At 65.5% G+C, this 17,149-nt stretch overlaps 1 protein-coding gene across 1 annotated transcript; it reads right to left on the reverse strand.

Annotated features, from left to right (window-relative positions):
- Positions 1-272: 272 nt before the first annotated feature.
- LINJ_09_0810 (conserved hypothetical protein) lies at positions 273-16,655 on the reverse strand (the record flags this gene model as incomplete). The annotated part of the gene is made up of 1 exon (XM_001463501.1): positions 273-16,655. The coding sequence occupies one exon, from the start codon at positions 16,653-16,655 to the stop codon at positions 273-275; it is 16,383 nt and encodes a 5,460-aa protein (XP_001463538.1).
- Between the last annotated feature and the right edge of the window lie 494 nt (positions 16,656-17,149).

Here is a 17,149-nt window from a genome sequence, read left to right on the forward strand (position 1 = left end):
TCCACCACCTGATGCAAGCCTTCTTCTCCCATCCCATCCCATCACACACACACACACATGTATGTGCCTGTGGATGACAGGATCCAAAAAAGAAAAAGAAGAGGTGACATCAGGCAGAGGCGATGCCATCCACGCATACGCCATAACATCGCCCCCACTCTCACGTGTGGCACCACCCGCTTGAGGCCCCACAAGTGCGGCGTGAAAGGGGCGCAAGGGCGCTGGTCGAGGCACACACACACACACACGAATAGACAACTTGTGCTTGCGTATCACCGTTTCTGCTGCTGCTGCTCCACCACGTAGCGCGAGATGCGCTGCATCCACTCGTGCAAGCCTGGACTGTAGAAGCGAAGGGATGTGGTTCTGCTGCGACCGCTGCAGCTGTCTTCGCCGTCCGCGTCGTCGCCACCGTCACCGCACGTGTCGTGATCGACGTCTTTCCCATGTACGTTGAGGACTGCGTGGCTTCCGATCCACTCCTCGAGAAATCCAATCACGTCACTGGAGAGGGCACAACGCGGAAGGAGCCGCTGCACATCTGCCTCGATGCGCGCCTCGTCCAGCATGGCCTCTGCGGCGGTGGGGCACAGTGAGGATGCACACGCGGCGCTCACGATGGTCTCCAGCAGCTCCATCAGCAGGCTTGACTTGGCTTCGTCAAGCTCTTCCTCAAGCTGCTGGAGCCTTCGGCGGCGCTCGGCGACCTGTCGAGCCCGTGCTGCGTCCGCGAGATCATGCGTGACGTGAATCCCAGATTGCAGCCCATCCGCGCCACCTGCAGCAGGGGCGCCGTTCCCATGCCCACCGAAGCTACTGGCGCGCGATACGTTACGCCCCGGCCCGCTCGTCTTGTTCGCGGTCTTTCGCCCCGCGGAGGTCGAGGGACTCGTCGCGGCCGCCAATCCTGCAGAGGATGACCCTCCAGGGTAGTTGCTGTTGAAGCCTGCCCGCGCACCGCCGTCTCCCGCCGCTCCCTGCACGGCGGACGGAGGCGCACTGCTGCCACCTGGAGCCGTGCCTCCCACGCCGCCGCCACCACTGCCGCCTGCCAGTACACGCGACCGCAGGGCTGACTGGGCTTGTGCGACAGCGGCCGCCAAGGCGCAGCGTGCCGCAGCCGCGTGATCGTTAGCTGCATCGCTGTCTACGCTGCTGCCACCGACGGTGAGCGAGGCGATGCCCGAGCTGTGATCGTCTCGCCTCTTCGCACCGTGGGCTTCCACTGCAGTTGGTGCCGCAGCGCCAGCTCCAGTAGCGCCGCTCACCGCGTCCTCTGTGCATCTGTTGCTGCCCCAGCCGTTCTTGCGAACAGAAGCGTCTTCGCCTGCACCACGGGCTATGCCTTCTTCTGCTTCCACCCGCCACATGCACGCTCGCACCGCGCGAAGGTGTCGACGCAGAGTACGTACCGTGCTGCCGGAGACCTCGAGAGAGACGCACGTCCATCGCAGCGGCGCCGGCTCACACGGGGGTGCTGCCCCGTCGTTTTTGTGTTGCAGTGCCGCGTTCGATACACCACCGCCGCAGCCTGCTGCTGCGGTCAACGCTGCAACGGAGCTGAAGCTGCTCCTCCGCCCGAGTTTGCGCACGCCACGAGTGGCAGGCGCAGCGGGAGCCGCTAGAGACGGCGAATGTGGCAGCTTGACACCGCCGTCGGTGTCCTGCCTAGATGACTCTCGTTGCTGCTGTTGCTGTTGCAGCTGACATTGCTGGATGGAGTCCAATAATGCCCAGTTTGTCGACGGCACCAGCAACTCACGGGTCGAGGTGGCTGCGCTCGCGATGAGGGGGGGCCACAAAGCACCTCCTGTGCCACGGTCCGCAGCACTTACTATACTACCGCCTGTGCAGCGAGCGTGAATGCCCGTTGCGCCTGCGCTACCGCCGGCGGCAGACTGCCGTGATGCGATACGCGCACGAGAGGCGGCCGTGCCAGAAACGCTTGCCGATGTGGTGGTCATCGCGGCTGCTGCGCCTGCCCCACTGCTTTCGGCGCTCGCAGCCACCGCGTTGAGGATATGGCTTGGCGGCAGCAGGACGCAGTTTTCGAGAGATGCTACCACCGAGCCGGGCAGCAGGGGTGGGGGTGCAGCGGCCACCTCCGCATCCTGCAGAGGTGACACGGACAGGTACAGCTGCCAGCGCGCCTCATGTGCGCCGTCTCTGGAGGAGTTCCGCACTTGCGAAGCTTTTCCTCCATCACTGGTGTCACGACCGACGATGGCCGCCGGCCCTCCTGCAGCCCTCGCCCCAGCGACGACGCAGACAGCGGCGGCAGCGACGGAGTTGTACAGCGGCGCCCCCAGCGCATCGGCTCCAAGGGCGGAGAAGAGGCTCGTCGGGACTGCAGCCAACAACACCGGCGGTGCCAGCGCCCTCCACACATCCGCTTCTGTGAAAATCACGCTCGGCAGGGAGCCGCCGCCTCCACCCGCCCCAGTCGCCGCGTTGGTGGATGGCGACGATGCTGCACCTACGCGACGGGAGTGACCACCACTGCCGCCGCGCCGCGAGGACTGCTGCGGCTGTTGCTGCTGCTGTCTGAGCACCGCACCGACGCTCTCCAGCAGCGCCTGACGCTCTTCGTCGCGATAGCACAGGTACGTGCAGTTAGCCGGCGTCGTAAGGCGCTGCAGGTGGCGTGTCACCAGCTGCTGCGCAATGTCGTGCTCGAGAGCGTCGGCCACCGGTGTCAGCGCGCGCGCCGCAGCCGCTTCATTGCACAGCATTACGTACGTCAACGCCATCGTCGGCACGCTAAGCTGCGCTGCCACTGTAGCGGACATAGTTGGCAGCGTACCCGGCGCCGGGAGTGCGCTCAGTCGCTTGCTGCTGCCTCTATACCCACGACCCGCATTGGCTCCGCGATCCGACTCGGCGCCGGCACTGCCCGCGGAAGAGGCTGCTCCACTGCCCAGAGGCGGCTGTTTCGGATGGATGGAAGGGCTGCTGTAGAATGGGTTCGAGAGAACATCAGCTGAACCGGCGGCGCCACTGCCGCCGGCGTTGTCTCTGTGCGCAGTGGGAACCAATCGGCCTACCGTGTCTTGTGTCCGCTGCAACGCTGCCCACAGCGACTCTGGCCACGGTGCCTGCCCTTGCTCTTCGGTGTTCGCCTCGCTAATCGCGCTCGCGGCGGCTGTGACGCGCGGGTCTGTGGCGTAGCCGCGGAGACTGTCCGCCCCGGTGCGCACGCGCCGCTCCATGTCTGAGACCAGCCCCGCCAAGAGTGCACATGCCGCAGCGATGCTTTCCAACTCCGACACAAAGCTGGGCTCGGCGGTAGTCGCCGGCGACAAGGACTGCGTCCCCTGTGGCAACGGGGTGTGGCGCTGGCGTGCGCGGAGCAGGCGGACATATGTGGAGACAACCCTTGTCAGGTCCAGCAGAATGGCCCGCACATACGCGTGTCGCTGCACCGGCAGCTCGACACAGCAGTGCAGCACGCGAAGAAGCTCATCACACACGTTCCGCACAGGGGCCGGAAGGGCGCGCAGCACATCCTCTCTTGACAACAACAGCGGCGGCACCCCCGTCTGAGATGCGACACACGCCGACTCGCTCTTGCCCCTCGTCGCAGCGCCGCCGCCGCCGCCTCGAACTACCGCCTCCACCTCGACATCGACCTCACGGGCCCCTGCCAGCAGATGTGCACAAACTTCCTGCACTTTCAGCTGCGCTGCCCACAGCTGCGACTCGAACCAGAAGCTGGCATGCACCGACGTGATGTACTGAGGGCTGACGACTTCTAGCGCTTGCACGAGCGAGGCGGCTGCGCCGCTGGGGGCTGTCGCAGGGACGCCTGAGGTAAGCAAATTGGATGCCATGTCAGTGCTGGGGCTGTTGCTCATCCTTCCACAGTTTGGCGTCGTGAGGCGTTGCTGGGGAGCGCGACCACTGCCTCGTGCTTCGTCGCTGCTCGCCTCCCCTCCGCCAAGAGCTGCAGGCGTGGCCACTGCCGCCATCGAGAGCTGCTGCTGCTCCAGGGCGTGGTGATTCATTGTGTCATGCAGCCTCCACAACGTCGCCGTCGTTGCACACCGCGACAGCGCGAGCGAAGGGAGGATCGTGCGGGCGGATGGCGATACAAGCACATAGTGCTGCTGCTGGTGCGGCGGCGATGCAACGGCGCTGGACGATGGCGAGGATGAGCACGTCGATGGCCGCCAGGGGAGTACACCGTGCTCCGTAATCGCCCATCGGACCAGCTGCTCCAGGACGTCACGCGACGCAGCCGACTCGATCGTCTTGCCTCGATGCGTGCGCCACCACCGAAGGGCCGCCGCCGCTACCCATCTGTCCTCGGCGATGCCCATCGCTGGCGAATCAGCCGTGACCGCAGCTGCTGACGAGGTTGCAGCTGCTGCACAATGACCGAGTTCCAGCGCTTCGACGACATCGTCAGCCTCGCGCAGGCGACCCATCTGCATCAGTGCGTAGAGCCGATACAGCTGAAACACAGTCCAGCAGCTGGCATCCTTGCCGATGCTGCTGTTGTCGGACTTCTGCACCCCCGCAACCCCGAAGGCTGTGCACAGGGCCAGCCCCTGCGTCCCCGCTGCCTCTTCCAGCTGCGGGTACTGGCGCAGATGACTGTAGCAGCGGCACATGAGCAGCCAGACACGAACCCAGTGATCGTAGGGGAACCAAAACGATGCCAGGGCCTGGTCGCTGCCTTGAACGCCGAGGCCCTTCAACAGGGCATGCGGTCCCTGCGACCGCGACGGCGGGTGAGGGGTGGTCGAGGTTGCATGCGACGGAAAGGGGGCCGCTGACGACGACTGCCGCTGTCGATGATACATCTTGTACTGCTGCGCCTCATTGTGCTCCGCAATACATGCGGCGAGCCGCCGCAAACACGCACCGTAGTGCCCCTGCGCCGCGAGGAGCTCTGCCGTGAGGAGGAGGGCGCGCTGTCGGATGGCCCCAAGGGTGCCGAGCCACGCGGCGCAGGGAGAACCGGGTGCAACGCTCCCGCCGCCGCCTCCGTCGGTGCCGTCCACTTGCTTCGACACACCGGTGCGAGGCTCTGCGGCGACTGCTTCAGACGCGCCTGCTACGGCTCCGTGGGACGAGGTGCCGGGACGTGCCTTTGACACCTGCGTGGACAAGATGGCCGCCGCTGCGGAGCTACCGGAGGGGCGAGTCGCGCCGACCCCGGCAGCCCCGCCGCCCTCCATCACGCCAGGAGAAGACTGCCCAGTAAGGATGAAGCACACATCTGCACTGGCCAGAGACTGGAGGAGCGCGCTGGCGTAGCGGCAGGCTTCGGTGCAGGCGTTAACAGGTCGATCGCCGCGGCCAGTGGCTGCTGGTGGTGGCGGTGGCGGTTGCGAGCCCCGGCTGCCGCCGCTCCCCACGCGCGGCGTTGCCATGGTCTCACCGAGCGAGGTTCGATTTTGGCCACCGCCACCGCCTGCCGAGTTGCTCGACGCTGAAGAGGAGGTGGCTGCTGCCAGTGATGAGCTTGCCGCCGCCGCCGCCACGGTTGGTGGTGCCGTGAGCAGGAAAGCAGAATCGCACGTGCCGAGACGCACAAACAGCTCTGCGATCGCCAACTGCACACGCCGCGTAAGACACGCTCCGTAGCGCTCCTCCAGTGCCGCCGACGCCAGCACACCAACGGTCAAGGGTAGAAGGGCTGAGACAGCCGCCTCGCTGTTGCCGACGGTGGTGTTGTGCTTGGCGACAGCGTCTAGGGGAAGCCCCGGCAGACATGCCGCCAAGAACGCCCGCACCGCTGCCGTGTTGTGGGAGGAGGACGGGCTTTCCTCATCCTTGTAGAAGGACGACGGCGCCGTGGCGCTGCTGCTCGGCGGCGGCGATGACAGCGAGGTGGCCACCGCAGCAGCCGTAGCTGCAGCTGACGATGCGGCAGCGCACCCAAGCGAGTAGAATCCCGGTAAGGACTCTTCGGCGCCGAGGGAGGCGAGCACCGGCTGCGGCAGCCCGGCGCCGATGCACACGCCGTAGATGTCGCGCATGGCCACCGAGAAGCTGCCGAGGTGTGCCGCTGCTGCCGCACGCACCAGCCGTGCCTCCACCGTCAACTCGACGTCTTGAAGAACGACCGTGGCGACGAAGTCGCTGAAAGCTGCCAGGACGGCGGACTCGCTGCTGTAGCATGCGGAGGAGGGCTTGGCTAGAAGGCTCTGGGCGGCCGAGATCAACCCACGCGTCACGTCAGCCAAGGCGCCTGGCATCCCCGTCGGCGAGTGCTGCTGGCTCACGCCAACGACCGTCGGCCGGAGTGCGTCGCTGAACGAGGCGCTGACGTGGTGGACGTCGAGGAGGCAGTACTGCGCGGGGGGAAGGTGGGGCTGCTGTGCCCGTGTGACCGCGGTGCGGCCCGCGCTGTCGCTAGAGGCAGCGGTTGAGACCACGCCTGGCAAACGCCAGGACTGGTGGACGAGGAGGGCGCAGAGAAGCGTTGCGTCTGTGGCGCGTGGGCTGTCGGTCGGGAACGCGTGATTCGCCAAAGCGGTGAGCGCAGCAGTAATCCACAGCAGCTCCTCGAGACTTCGACGGCCGCTGGGTGGTGCGGGGGGAGCGGTGCGATGCCGATGCCAGTCCTCCAGCGCGTGCGGAGTAGAAAGGAAGCAGTCGACTGCGTCGGACCAGCGCTTCGCAGCCTCGCTGACGTGGGAGGCGGCGTAGTAGAGGCCACCTTCTTCGTAGAGACACTCGCCGAGAGGTTGGATGAGCCCCGCTGCGCGCAGACCCTGAGCGGCACGCTGATACAGCTTCACCGCAGCCCTCCAAGAAGCGCTGGTGTCGCTTGCGCTGGGGTCTCGTGTAGGCATCGCCTCCGCAGATAGACTCTCGGCTGACGCGAGGTCGGGTTGCAGCAGCAGCTGCTGCTGAGTGTTGGTTGCCTGCGCCTCGCTGTTCGACAGTTGCGCTCGCGCCGTTCGCGCAGCTCGGAGTACCAAGAGCACTTCCGGCACGTTGCGTATCGCCTGATCGTACGCTGCCCGCGTCTCTGGCCGCGGTTGACCATGCGACTCAGTTTCTATCTGGAGGATTCGCGGCAGCAGCTCCTCGGCGTACCGGCCGGCAGTGAGACGCTGCGCCACGCGGTACGCGGCTTCGCAGCGCGTCGGCTGGACGGAAACAACTACACGCGCAAGGCATGTCAGCTGCTCGACAAGGACGGCCTCACGCATGTCGCGACCGTAGTGGGCCGCGCCGACGGAGCCGAGTCCTGCGGCGTCACCGCCGCCGCGGCCGCTACAGGTGTTGAGCTGCCCACCAGTGCCACGGCTTGCTTCCTTGTGGGAGCCGGCCATGGTCATTGTCCCTCGAGCATCGCTCGTCGCAGCGGCGCAGCCGCCTCGTGGTACGCTCTCAAAGGTGAAGTACTGGATCGTGAAAGCCGCTTCCGCTGCGGCAGCGTGAACCGACTCTCGACTTGGTACTGAGACAGTCTGCGGTGCATCCGGGAGTCCCTGAGGGCTTCTGTGGCGCGATCGGAGGTGATCGAGACCCGTTTCGAACGACGTCAACAACTCCGCTGCGACTAAAAGCGTCGCCTTTACTGCAGCGCTGTGCCTGAGCTGCGGCAGCAACTCCTGCATCTGCTGCAGGATATTCACCCTGGCCTGCAGCTCGTCCCGCTCAGCTTCTGCTCGAGTCGTCGCCTCTGACTCCACACATAGGCGCAGCTGCAGCTCTTCGTGCTGGCGTTGCCGCAGCGCGTGCAGACGAGCTTCCTGAACGGACTGCATCTCTTCATGTTGCCCAAGCAGCGACACCAGGGACAGCAGCGACGGAACACTGCGGTGGAAGCGGAAGCGATGGCTCCAGCTGACGTCCGCGCCGACCTTCACTACTGTCGGCTGGAGCACCCCTGCGTGTACATCGCGGCGTGCGTCCCAGTACCCGTGCTGCACCGCGGCGATGGAGAAGAGCGGGACTTCCAGCAGCTGATTCACCAGTGCCGTTATCGCCGTCGTCGAAGAGACGGACAAACCTTTCTGTGGGAGAGTCACACGCAGCTGCTGCAGGTGGCGCACCGCAAGTTGCACCGCGGTGCTGGCACGTGTGGGCAGCCAAAGATATTGGAAGAGAAGGGCTGCGCGGGCGCAGTGCTGGAGGAGCTCCACGGTGGTCTGCGCCAGGTCCTCTGGTGTCTCAGCCAGAGCGCCACTGATGATGTTTGAGAGCTTCTCGGGACTCCCGCTACCTGCGCCGCCGCCTTGAGTAGCGGCAGCCGCAGCTGCACTGGCAGTGGGATTGAAGACGGCTAGCTTTCTGTCGACAGCCGCGCCCGTCCGTGGATCCCCATCACCGCTACCGTCACCGCTGACGAGGCACAGCAGCTCTTGCACACGACGCTCGTGCGCCACTGCTGTGTACTGTGCTGTCGCCCCCATGTGAAGGAGTGCTGCCTCGTACAGGTGCATCTGGGCCATGAAGGGCATGTTGTACTGTGTGTAGCGGTGCCGCAGCGTCCGTGCCGCTCGTCGCCGTCGCCACCACGCAACGGCGCAGGTAAGCCGCTTCAGATGGTGCTGCTCGGCGAAGTTCCACACACGCGTGACGGCGGTGTAGGATGGCTCGTCGTCTGCTGGATGCCTCGACTTCTCTTCGTCCTCGAGGCCGCCCTCATTGCCGCCCGGCGCACTCGACTTGCCCGCACCCTTCTTGGCAGCGGCGCCGCGGTTGGCGAGCTTCCTCTTGCTTGCCGCCGCCTTCCCGCCGTCCTTCTTCCCCGCGGACGCTGCGATCGGCAATGACTCTCTGGCGCCGGCGTTCGCGGCGACTTGGTGCTGAGGGGAACTACACAGGCCGTACCCATCGCGCGCCAGCCACGCCCGCGTCTCTGAGTCCACACTGTCGAGGTAGGCCTCCATAGAGCGTCGGTTCTGCTCCACTTGCTCTCGCACCGTGTGCATGACGAGGCGCGCATCCGCAATAATGGCGGCCGCGGCTGCGACGGATGTGCTGCGCGCCGCGATGGGGGTGATGCCGACCTCTGCACCGGGGGCGTTGGTGCCTGTGTTACGCTTTCGAGCAGCCGTGCCGGTGCCGGCGCTTGAGCTCATCGCGCCGCCGCCGCTGCCGTTGTCGAGGTTGTCGTGGGCGTCGCTGCACATGGTCAGCATCTCCCGTACCATGTGCACAGCCATCTTGGCATAGGCCGGGTCATCTTTGTACTTGCCGAGGACGTCTAGGAGAACCGCAGAAGCCGTGCCCCCGCCGCCCCCCGTGTGCGCACGGTTGCCACCGCCGCCACGGGCGGCCGCCGCGCCGGTAACCGCCGTTGCCGCGCCATGAGTAATCATCGCGCTGTACTGCCGAAGCGCCACCACGACATCTGCGTATATGGCAGGTACCCCCTGCAACCGCAGCAGCGACGACTGTACGCCAGAGGCAGAGGACGACGACGCCACGTCCGCGATCGACGCTGCCGGCTGCGAGCGCAGCACACGTGAAGCGCTCTGACCTGCAAAGCGCACAAAGTCCGCGAGCGAGTCCATCAACGGCGGCGGCCGCTGCTGCTCCGCCTCCTCCGCGCTGTCCTTGCCTCGTCGCTGCGGCTTGGGCGACGCCATGGCGCCAACGGCCTCGTGCGCGCTGCCTTCCGCGTCAGCCACTGCACCGCCATCCATAGCGGCAGAAAAGATCAATGGCCACAGTGTTGGCACATGAAGTAAGACCTCCTCGAGGAGCTCCACCAAATCAGCAGGGGCGCTGGCGTGCATAGATACCGTGCTGGGCTCACAGGCGGAGCCCCGCTTCGACGAGTCAGCGGCGCCCGTCGCTGCCGTGGCAGGAGACAGAGAAGCGGGGGCGGCGCTGGCGGTGCGGGTGACGCCGTCTCCCTTCTCTGCCTTCGCTTCAAGCACCTCCTGCGCCCTCGACCCACCATCGGGCGCGCCTTCGAACGCAATGTACACCACGCCCGGAAAGTCAAGCGGTGGCACGGGGCACGTTGAAGCACCACTGTCGCCCTGAGCCCCGGCTGCAGCCTCGGAGCTGCCGTTGCTGGTGTTGCGCGCGTGGCGCCCGCTCTTGCCGCTACCGCCTGCACCCTTCTCGTCGGATTCGGCATCCAGAGTGCCTTCCACCGCCTCCTGCTGCCGCATCAGGCGCTGGTGCCCGTCATACACGCGCCGCGCCCACTGCGTTTCTCGCGCCACGGCGAGCAGCGAGCGGCGCTGCCGTGCGTTGGGGTTACGCAAGACGTTGTTCCACACATGCACCAACGTTGCCCAAAGCAGCCGCAGCATCGCGTCCGCGACAGCAGGGAGGCAGGCTACCGCGCCCGCTGCAGTCATGGTCGACGACATGACGTATGTCAGCTGCTCCATAAAGAGCGTCAGTACGCGCACAGCAAGAAGCTGCACCGCCGCATCGGCCCATTCTGGGGAGGAGGGGGGGAGACCTAGCAGAACTTCGCACAGCGCCACCAGCGGGGGCAGGAGAAGTGGCGCCGCAGCCGTCTTTAGCGTTGGCCTACTTTCGGTGTTGCCGCTGCTACGCGAGAGATAGTTCAGGATTGCAGCCACCAGCTGCTGAGCCGTATCGACTGTCAGCGGCGAGGACGCGAAGGCGGGGGCAGCGGACGAGGATGGCAAGCTGTCTCGCCTCGCTGTGGGAGAACCACGGGTGCCTCTTCCGGTTCCCTCTGGCCCACCACCGTGCGCCTCCGACGGTCCCAGCATCCGTTGAATCTGCAACGCCAGAACCAGTCGGTACACAATCTGCAAACTGCCCAGCGCGTCGCTGCCTGAGACGGCCTTGCTTGTGTCGACCGCCGCCATGGAGTTCAGTGTGCGACAGTAGGCGAGCTGCGTTGTCGTGCTGCTCGCCTGCAGGGTAGACCACTTCGGCTGAAGCATGAGTCGTTGAACGAAGGACGTGGTGACGGCCGTCACGGCACCACCGTCGTTGGTGTAGTAGGTGATGACCGGCATCTCCTTTAGCATCTGCGCATCTAGCACCGCGCGGACACGTTCCGCCTGCTCGCGCGTGCCGTAGACGTAGCACGCCTCCGCGAGGTAGCACCACAGCAGCACGGGTGTGTAGAGCACGAGCGCCTCGGCCGCTACCGCCGTCGCGGCGCGTGTTAGCGAGAACGAGCCGCGCAAGTTCGAGCTGCGCTTCCGCGGCTTCTTGGCGGCGCACTCTGCTTCAGCTTGAAGCATGGCGCGTATGGCCTCATCCAGCAGCCGCTGCTGTGCGCTCGGGTCGGCTGTGTTCAGCGGCACTAGCGCCGTACACACAAGCGCGTCGAGGAGCAGGAAAGACGCGCTCATTGCCACCGCCATACGTGACTGCGACTGCGACTGCTGCTGGCGTTGCTCCGCCACCCAGCGGCGGAGGCGCGCCTCCTCGTCCTTGGCAGTAACAGGGAGCACGGGAGTGGCCTGCTCCAGAGCGCGCAAGATGCGGAGCTCCTTGGCGGTGGTGCGGCCGTACACCTGTTGCTGCTCCTGCCGCACCGTCAGCGTCTCTAGGTCCATGTGCTGAGCAGTGTAGCTGCTCTTGTGTGCCTGAAGACGTGCGAGCTGCCACCGCACGGCCACCCAGAGAGAGGTGAGCTCCGTCAAGGCATCTCGTGCCGTGCTCAGCTGACCAACGTTCGAGGACTTCGCGCATGTCGCAACGGTCGCCGCAGCCGGCGCGCCAGCATCTCTGATGTCGCTCCTAGGAACTGCGTGCGCTAGCAGGGACTCTACGCGGCGTTGGAGCTGCCCCCGTACGCGATCTACGAGTCGACGCGCCGTCACACCGTGCGCGATGAGTCGCACCAGTTGCGCAGGCGGGACGCGCGTTTCTGCCACTGCCGCCGCCGCTTTCGCCTCCCCCGCTGTCGCCGAAGATGAGGGCAGCGCTGGAACGAGCTGCAGGAACCCAGACTCGACGCCGCGCACCAGGCTGGCCACGCCGCGGTCGTCCGGAAGCTGCATACCGCCGCTACCGCCGCTGGTGCCGCTGCGCCACATCGACGTCAACACACACAGCACCATCGTCGCGTAGGTGGCCTCCGCGTTGAGCTCCCGCTCATCAACGGACAGCGGCGCATCCGCGGTGACGGCGTTAGCATTGGTCTTGGTTGCGTCGCCATGGACGGTGGTTGCTTGGCGCAGTTGCCGGAGCGCGCGATGCCGCTGCCACTGACTGCGCAGCTCACCGCCGCAACGGAGCAAAAACGACGCGACGTCCGCCACAACAGGCTTCAGCATCGACAGGGCGGTCATCATCGGCGTATGCAGCCCTCCAGCCGCCATGGCCGTGACACCGCTGCTCGCAACGCTTTCGCTTGCGCCGTCCACAGAGGAAGAGGTCGGTGGCGGCGGCAGTGCACAGAGTGCAGCGGTGACCTTGTCAAGGAGCGTCGCAGATGCTCTGTACAGCTGCAGTGACTGCGGTGACGCAGAGGTGCACGGCAGCGAGTCGCCACCGGCTCCACCACTGCTGTTGCTGCAACTGCCGGCTGCGGTATCGACGCTGAAAAGACCCGCGCTCTCCGTGAACTCACGCAACCCCACCTCGCGTACATGGCGACCATCACCACCGATGTACCGTCGCTGCAGCTGAGAGAGCCGCTGACCCACCTGGGCAAGCGAGTAGAGACGCGCGTACTCCGCAAGCTCCTCTGTTGGACACTGCACAGGAGGTAGCAGGGGGTTGGTGGAGGTGGTGGGTGCGTCAGCACCGCTCAGTGCGCGCTCTACGGCGGCAAACGCGAGAAGCGTTGCCGTCAGCGCGCTCTCGTCTTTCGCGAGGCGATGCTGATGCCGTTGAATCATCGCGCTAAGCGCCAACACGCGGAGCAGCTCAATGCACCGTATGCAGGCCTCCATCGCGACTGACCGTGTCGCAGGCGTAGATGACCGCGGCAGTGGCCGCGGGGCGGTGGCACTGTTGTTCAACTTCTTCTTGGAGATCGCTCCCTTGGCGGTGCTGCTCGCGGTTGTTGCTGCCGCGAGCTTGGCGCTGGTAGCTGCTTGCTGCCGCTGACTGCGCCACCACGACTCCAAGGCCACCCCGATTCGGACAACGATGGTGAGCTGCGAGGACGCCATGGCGAGCGTGCGGAACGCTGCCACAGAGCGCTGCACACCGTCTTCGACGTCTTCACGCGCACCGCGCGCTGCGAGCGCGGCCGCCGTCCCGGGAGCCATTAGGGACGAGGGAAGGAACAGCGCCTCCCATGTCAGAGAGCGGCTGAGGCAGCGCGCATCTACCGCGTTGTACAGGAAACATCGGGGCATCAGCGACGCCTCGTGGGCTTTTTGCTGCACCACGTGCGGCGTGTCAACTGCAGTGGTGTCCGTCGACGCACACAGTGAATTGGCCGCACCGCCAGCAGCCCCAGCAGCGCCGGCGGCGACCACATCGACGCCGTCGTCAAAACGCAGGGTGTCCTCCGCATCGCGCAGCACGGCCGCGTGTGTGAGGGCGCCGAGGCGGGTGCCACTGCCATGAGACCCCAATGATGACGGTGGCACCACGGTTTCTGCGCCGACGGGCGCCAGCTCTGTCGCCGCCATTGCGGCCCCATGCAGGAGTACCTCCAGCGTCTCCACGCAGTGCCGGTACATCGTGTGCGGCGTGCGGATGTGCACACCTGCGAATAGAGCAGATGCAGCAGCGCCCGTAGCTATGGCCGCCGTCTCACTGAAGCTCGTCATGCTGGCGGCTCGACTGCGCGTGCTCTTGAGCGACTTACGGTCTGCACCATCCTTGACGCCAAAGCCGGCATCCGCCTTTGATAATCTCCACGGCGCCCCCATGGACGACCGTGCCACAGCTTCACTGCCGCCGTTGCTGTTACCGCTGTTGGTGCCACCTGTATAGCAAGGCGTCGCGCCAGCGGCCTCAATGGCCGTGATCAGCTGCAGCGTCAGCTCCAGTGCCATGCGTGGAAAGCTTGTCGCCAAGGCCACGACACTTGGGTGCGGGTGCGAGATACTAGTGGGCGGCGAAAACGAGGACGTTACTGCTGCGGCCGTCGCTGCAGCAACCTGCTCCTGTGACAGCTGCGCCGCTTCCTCCGCTTCCTTGTCCAGCTTGTGCTTCGCTGGTGCGGCGGCACCTCCGCTCGAGTTGAAGGCCTTGCCCTTCTTGGCAGACTTCGCTGCTGGCAGCCCTCCTCCTGCTGACGAGGAGGCGCTAGCTGACTGCAATACGGGGCCCTTGCCCAACGCTGCTTCACTCGCACCATCGACCGGCGTATCCTCGTCGTCGTACTGCACACCGCTGGTTGCAGCGGCGCGCAGTGCATCAGCTGCCTCTGAATTGCCAGCGAGGAGCATGCACTGCTGCTGCACTTGCGCGATACACGCCCACAAAACCACCAGCAGACGGGTTCCATTCATGCTATCGGTAGAGTTGCCCGAGCACTGGCCGTGCTGCTGCGTGGCACGTGGCGGCAAGCTCACGAGCGACGGCGCTGAAGCCGCGGGCGGCGACGAGCACTGCACGGAGAGGAGATGTGCTACTGTCTGCTGAATAAGGGCGGTGATGGAGGCCATGGTGGAGCTCGCAGTGGCCACCGTCGCGGTTGCGTTACGCGGCGACTCACAACTGCTGCAGTTGGCCGCCATCTTTGACACCATCTCCGCTGGTGCCGCCAGCTGCATCGCCGAGGGCAAGCCGTCCTGGACGAACGCCGCTCTCCATATCGCCACAAGCAGCTGCCCAGCGCACTGCTGCACCGCGGACTCTAAGAGGTACACAGAGGACGCAGGCGGCGGCACTGGGTCAAGGTACTCGAGCTCCATGAGCTGCAAGACCTGGTGCAGGGCCCGCTGCGCGACCGCGACAGCGGCGGGGGCAGACGATGGGTCTTCCTGCAGGTGCATGTAGCAGCTCTGGAGCAGCGAGTACTCGTGCAGACGCCAGGGAAGATACTCGACGGCGGCCAACGGGATGCAAGTTTTGTCGCCGACGCCACCGCGAATGCGCTCATCCGTTGTGTTCTGCGCGGCCGGTGCCGGGCCGCGGGTATCCACATGATGCAGCTCCGACATGGAGAGGGAGGTGCGGAGGGCTTCGATGAGGCGGCGGACGACCGCGCTGGCGACATTCGTGGCGAGGGCTGAGGTGGAGGAGAGGTAGGCGAGCAGTCGCTGGCACATGTTTGCCACGTACTGGCGCATGGCGAAGAGCACCGGCGCGGCGGTATCTTCGACCGCGTAGATGTGCTGGGCAACCTCGCCGTCGCGCGTACGTGCGTTGCGAACCAAGGCCACCGACGAAGGGGACTCCATCGGTGGTTCCGCCATCAAGTCAACGAGTCGGCAGCCCGCCACGACGATGGTGTCGACAGTCTTCGGCGGCGCGCCGGTGGCCTGACGGACGTCCTCCTTCAGCTTCGCTTCTTCGCGCTTGAGGACGCTGGCCGCGCTAAAGGCGGGGGTGCGCAAGACGCGCTGCTCAAGCGCTACCAGCTGCTCTACACACGCGCACGCCTCCAGGGCTGTTGCGAAGCCTGCGGCATCGCCGTACAGATCGGACTTCATGATCTCACCAAACTGGATGTAGAGAGAGAGGGCCTGGTAGCGCAGCACACACTTGTGCAACCGCAGAGCCAACGGCAGAGGAACGTCAGGCGCAAAGACGTCGAGGGCGTCCGTCACACGGACGCCCTCCTCTACGTTCGCGTCCTCTGCCGTTGCTCTGGCGCCGCTGTTGCCGGCGTTTTCGGAGCATCCAGCGGTGGACGTGCGCTTCCGGTCCTCGCGGCCACGCCCTCCGCCCAGGCTCAGGTGCTGACGGCGAGGGGTACGCATGGCGGTGGTCGCTGCTGCTGATGCCGCCGAGCCTGCCGATGCGTTGCCCGAATTCTGTAGCGGGCCGCCATCCGCCAGTGACTGCTGCTCGACGCAGCGGGCCAGCACTGACTCGTACGGGGAAGTGATGTCATGGGCAATGGGCTGCAGGAAGAAAGACTGCGCGTCGCTGCCCAGCCCAGCTTCGGCGAGGGTGGCTGCGTAGTGAAGGCAGTCCCACGTAAACGCCAAGGAGGCGTTCAGTCGGCGCAGGCTGGCACTGGTGTTGTGCTCCGCAGCGTTCCCGCGTCCCGTTCCTGCCGTCGTGGCATTGGTCACCGTGGATGCTATCCGCACCAAGCCATGCGGCGGTGATGATGGGCGCGACCCGGTCCTCGTGGCGGCAGCGTCTTCAACGGTGTCGGCGTCGGCTGCCCTCCCTCGAGCACCGGTGGGGTTTCCGCCGTGCCTCGCAGCAGTTGCGCTGGCCTCCGGATGAATAGTGGCCTGTGTCTTGAGAGCACTCTTGGAAGCTCTCCTGCGGAGAGCCGGGGCTGCGTCGTTATCCGTCGAGGACACCTGCGCTGCCACGAAGGTGGCACACTGAAGCTTCTTGATAAGCTCCCACAGACGCGCGCGGGCTTGCTTCACATTCGGGGGCTTTGCCGTGCGACTCGCATGCGATGTGCCATGTGACTCATCACTCGCACCACCCCCAGCTTCATGGCTCTTGGGCGGCTTGATGGGGACGGCCCTGGCGGCGGAGTCAGCGGCACTGGGGAGGACCTTGCTCGCCACCGCCGCAGCCGCAGCGCCCACATCGTTGTTGAGCGACAGCGCGAGAGGTGGGGCGGGCTGCATGCTGCGGATATAAGCGCACACCTCCGCATCCAGCTGGCGGCGTGCCTCTTCCAGCAACGCCATGTTTTTCTGCTTGCTCTCCGTCGCTACGTGTGTGTGCGTGTTGAGTGTGTGTGCCGGAGATGGTGTGAAAGCTGAGCGGCGCACGTGGCGCCTTGCGTGCGGCAGAGAGAGAGTAGCCGAGGACGTCAAGGAGGAGGAGGACGAGGGGGCGAGGAGGTCGGCCAACAACCAGGAGAAGCGGGCCGCCCTTCTCTCTCTCACACACAGAAGAGGTTACACCAAACAGAGAGAACGTCGGAGAGGCTCACAGGCACACGGGGAGAGACGTGTAAGGAGGTTCTAGTGTACATATACGATGAAGGCGAGTGCATATATATATATAGGAGAGGCGGAAGGGGCAGAGGCTGGCAGAGGACGGGCAACCGTTGGAGGAGGAGGCGAAGATGTGGTGGCGCCCCTACACTGAGAGACAGACAGAAATGCGCAAGCGCGTGATCTGTCGGACGCGCAGTGGTATATGCGTATACGCGGCGAGAGAGGAGAGGAGAGGAGAG

This window comes from Leishmania infantum, chromosome 9, assembly GCF_000002875.2.
Source record: "Leishmania infantum JPCM5 genome chromosome 9".
NCBI classification, from domain to species: domain Eukaryota; phylum Euglenozoa; class Kinetoplastea; order Trypanosomatida; family Trypanosomatidae; genus Leishmania; species Leishmania infantum.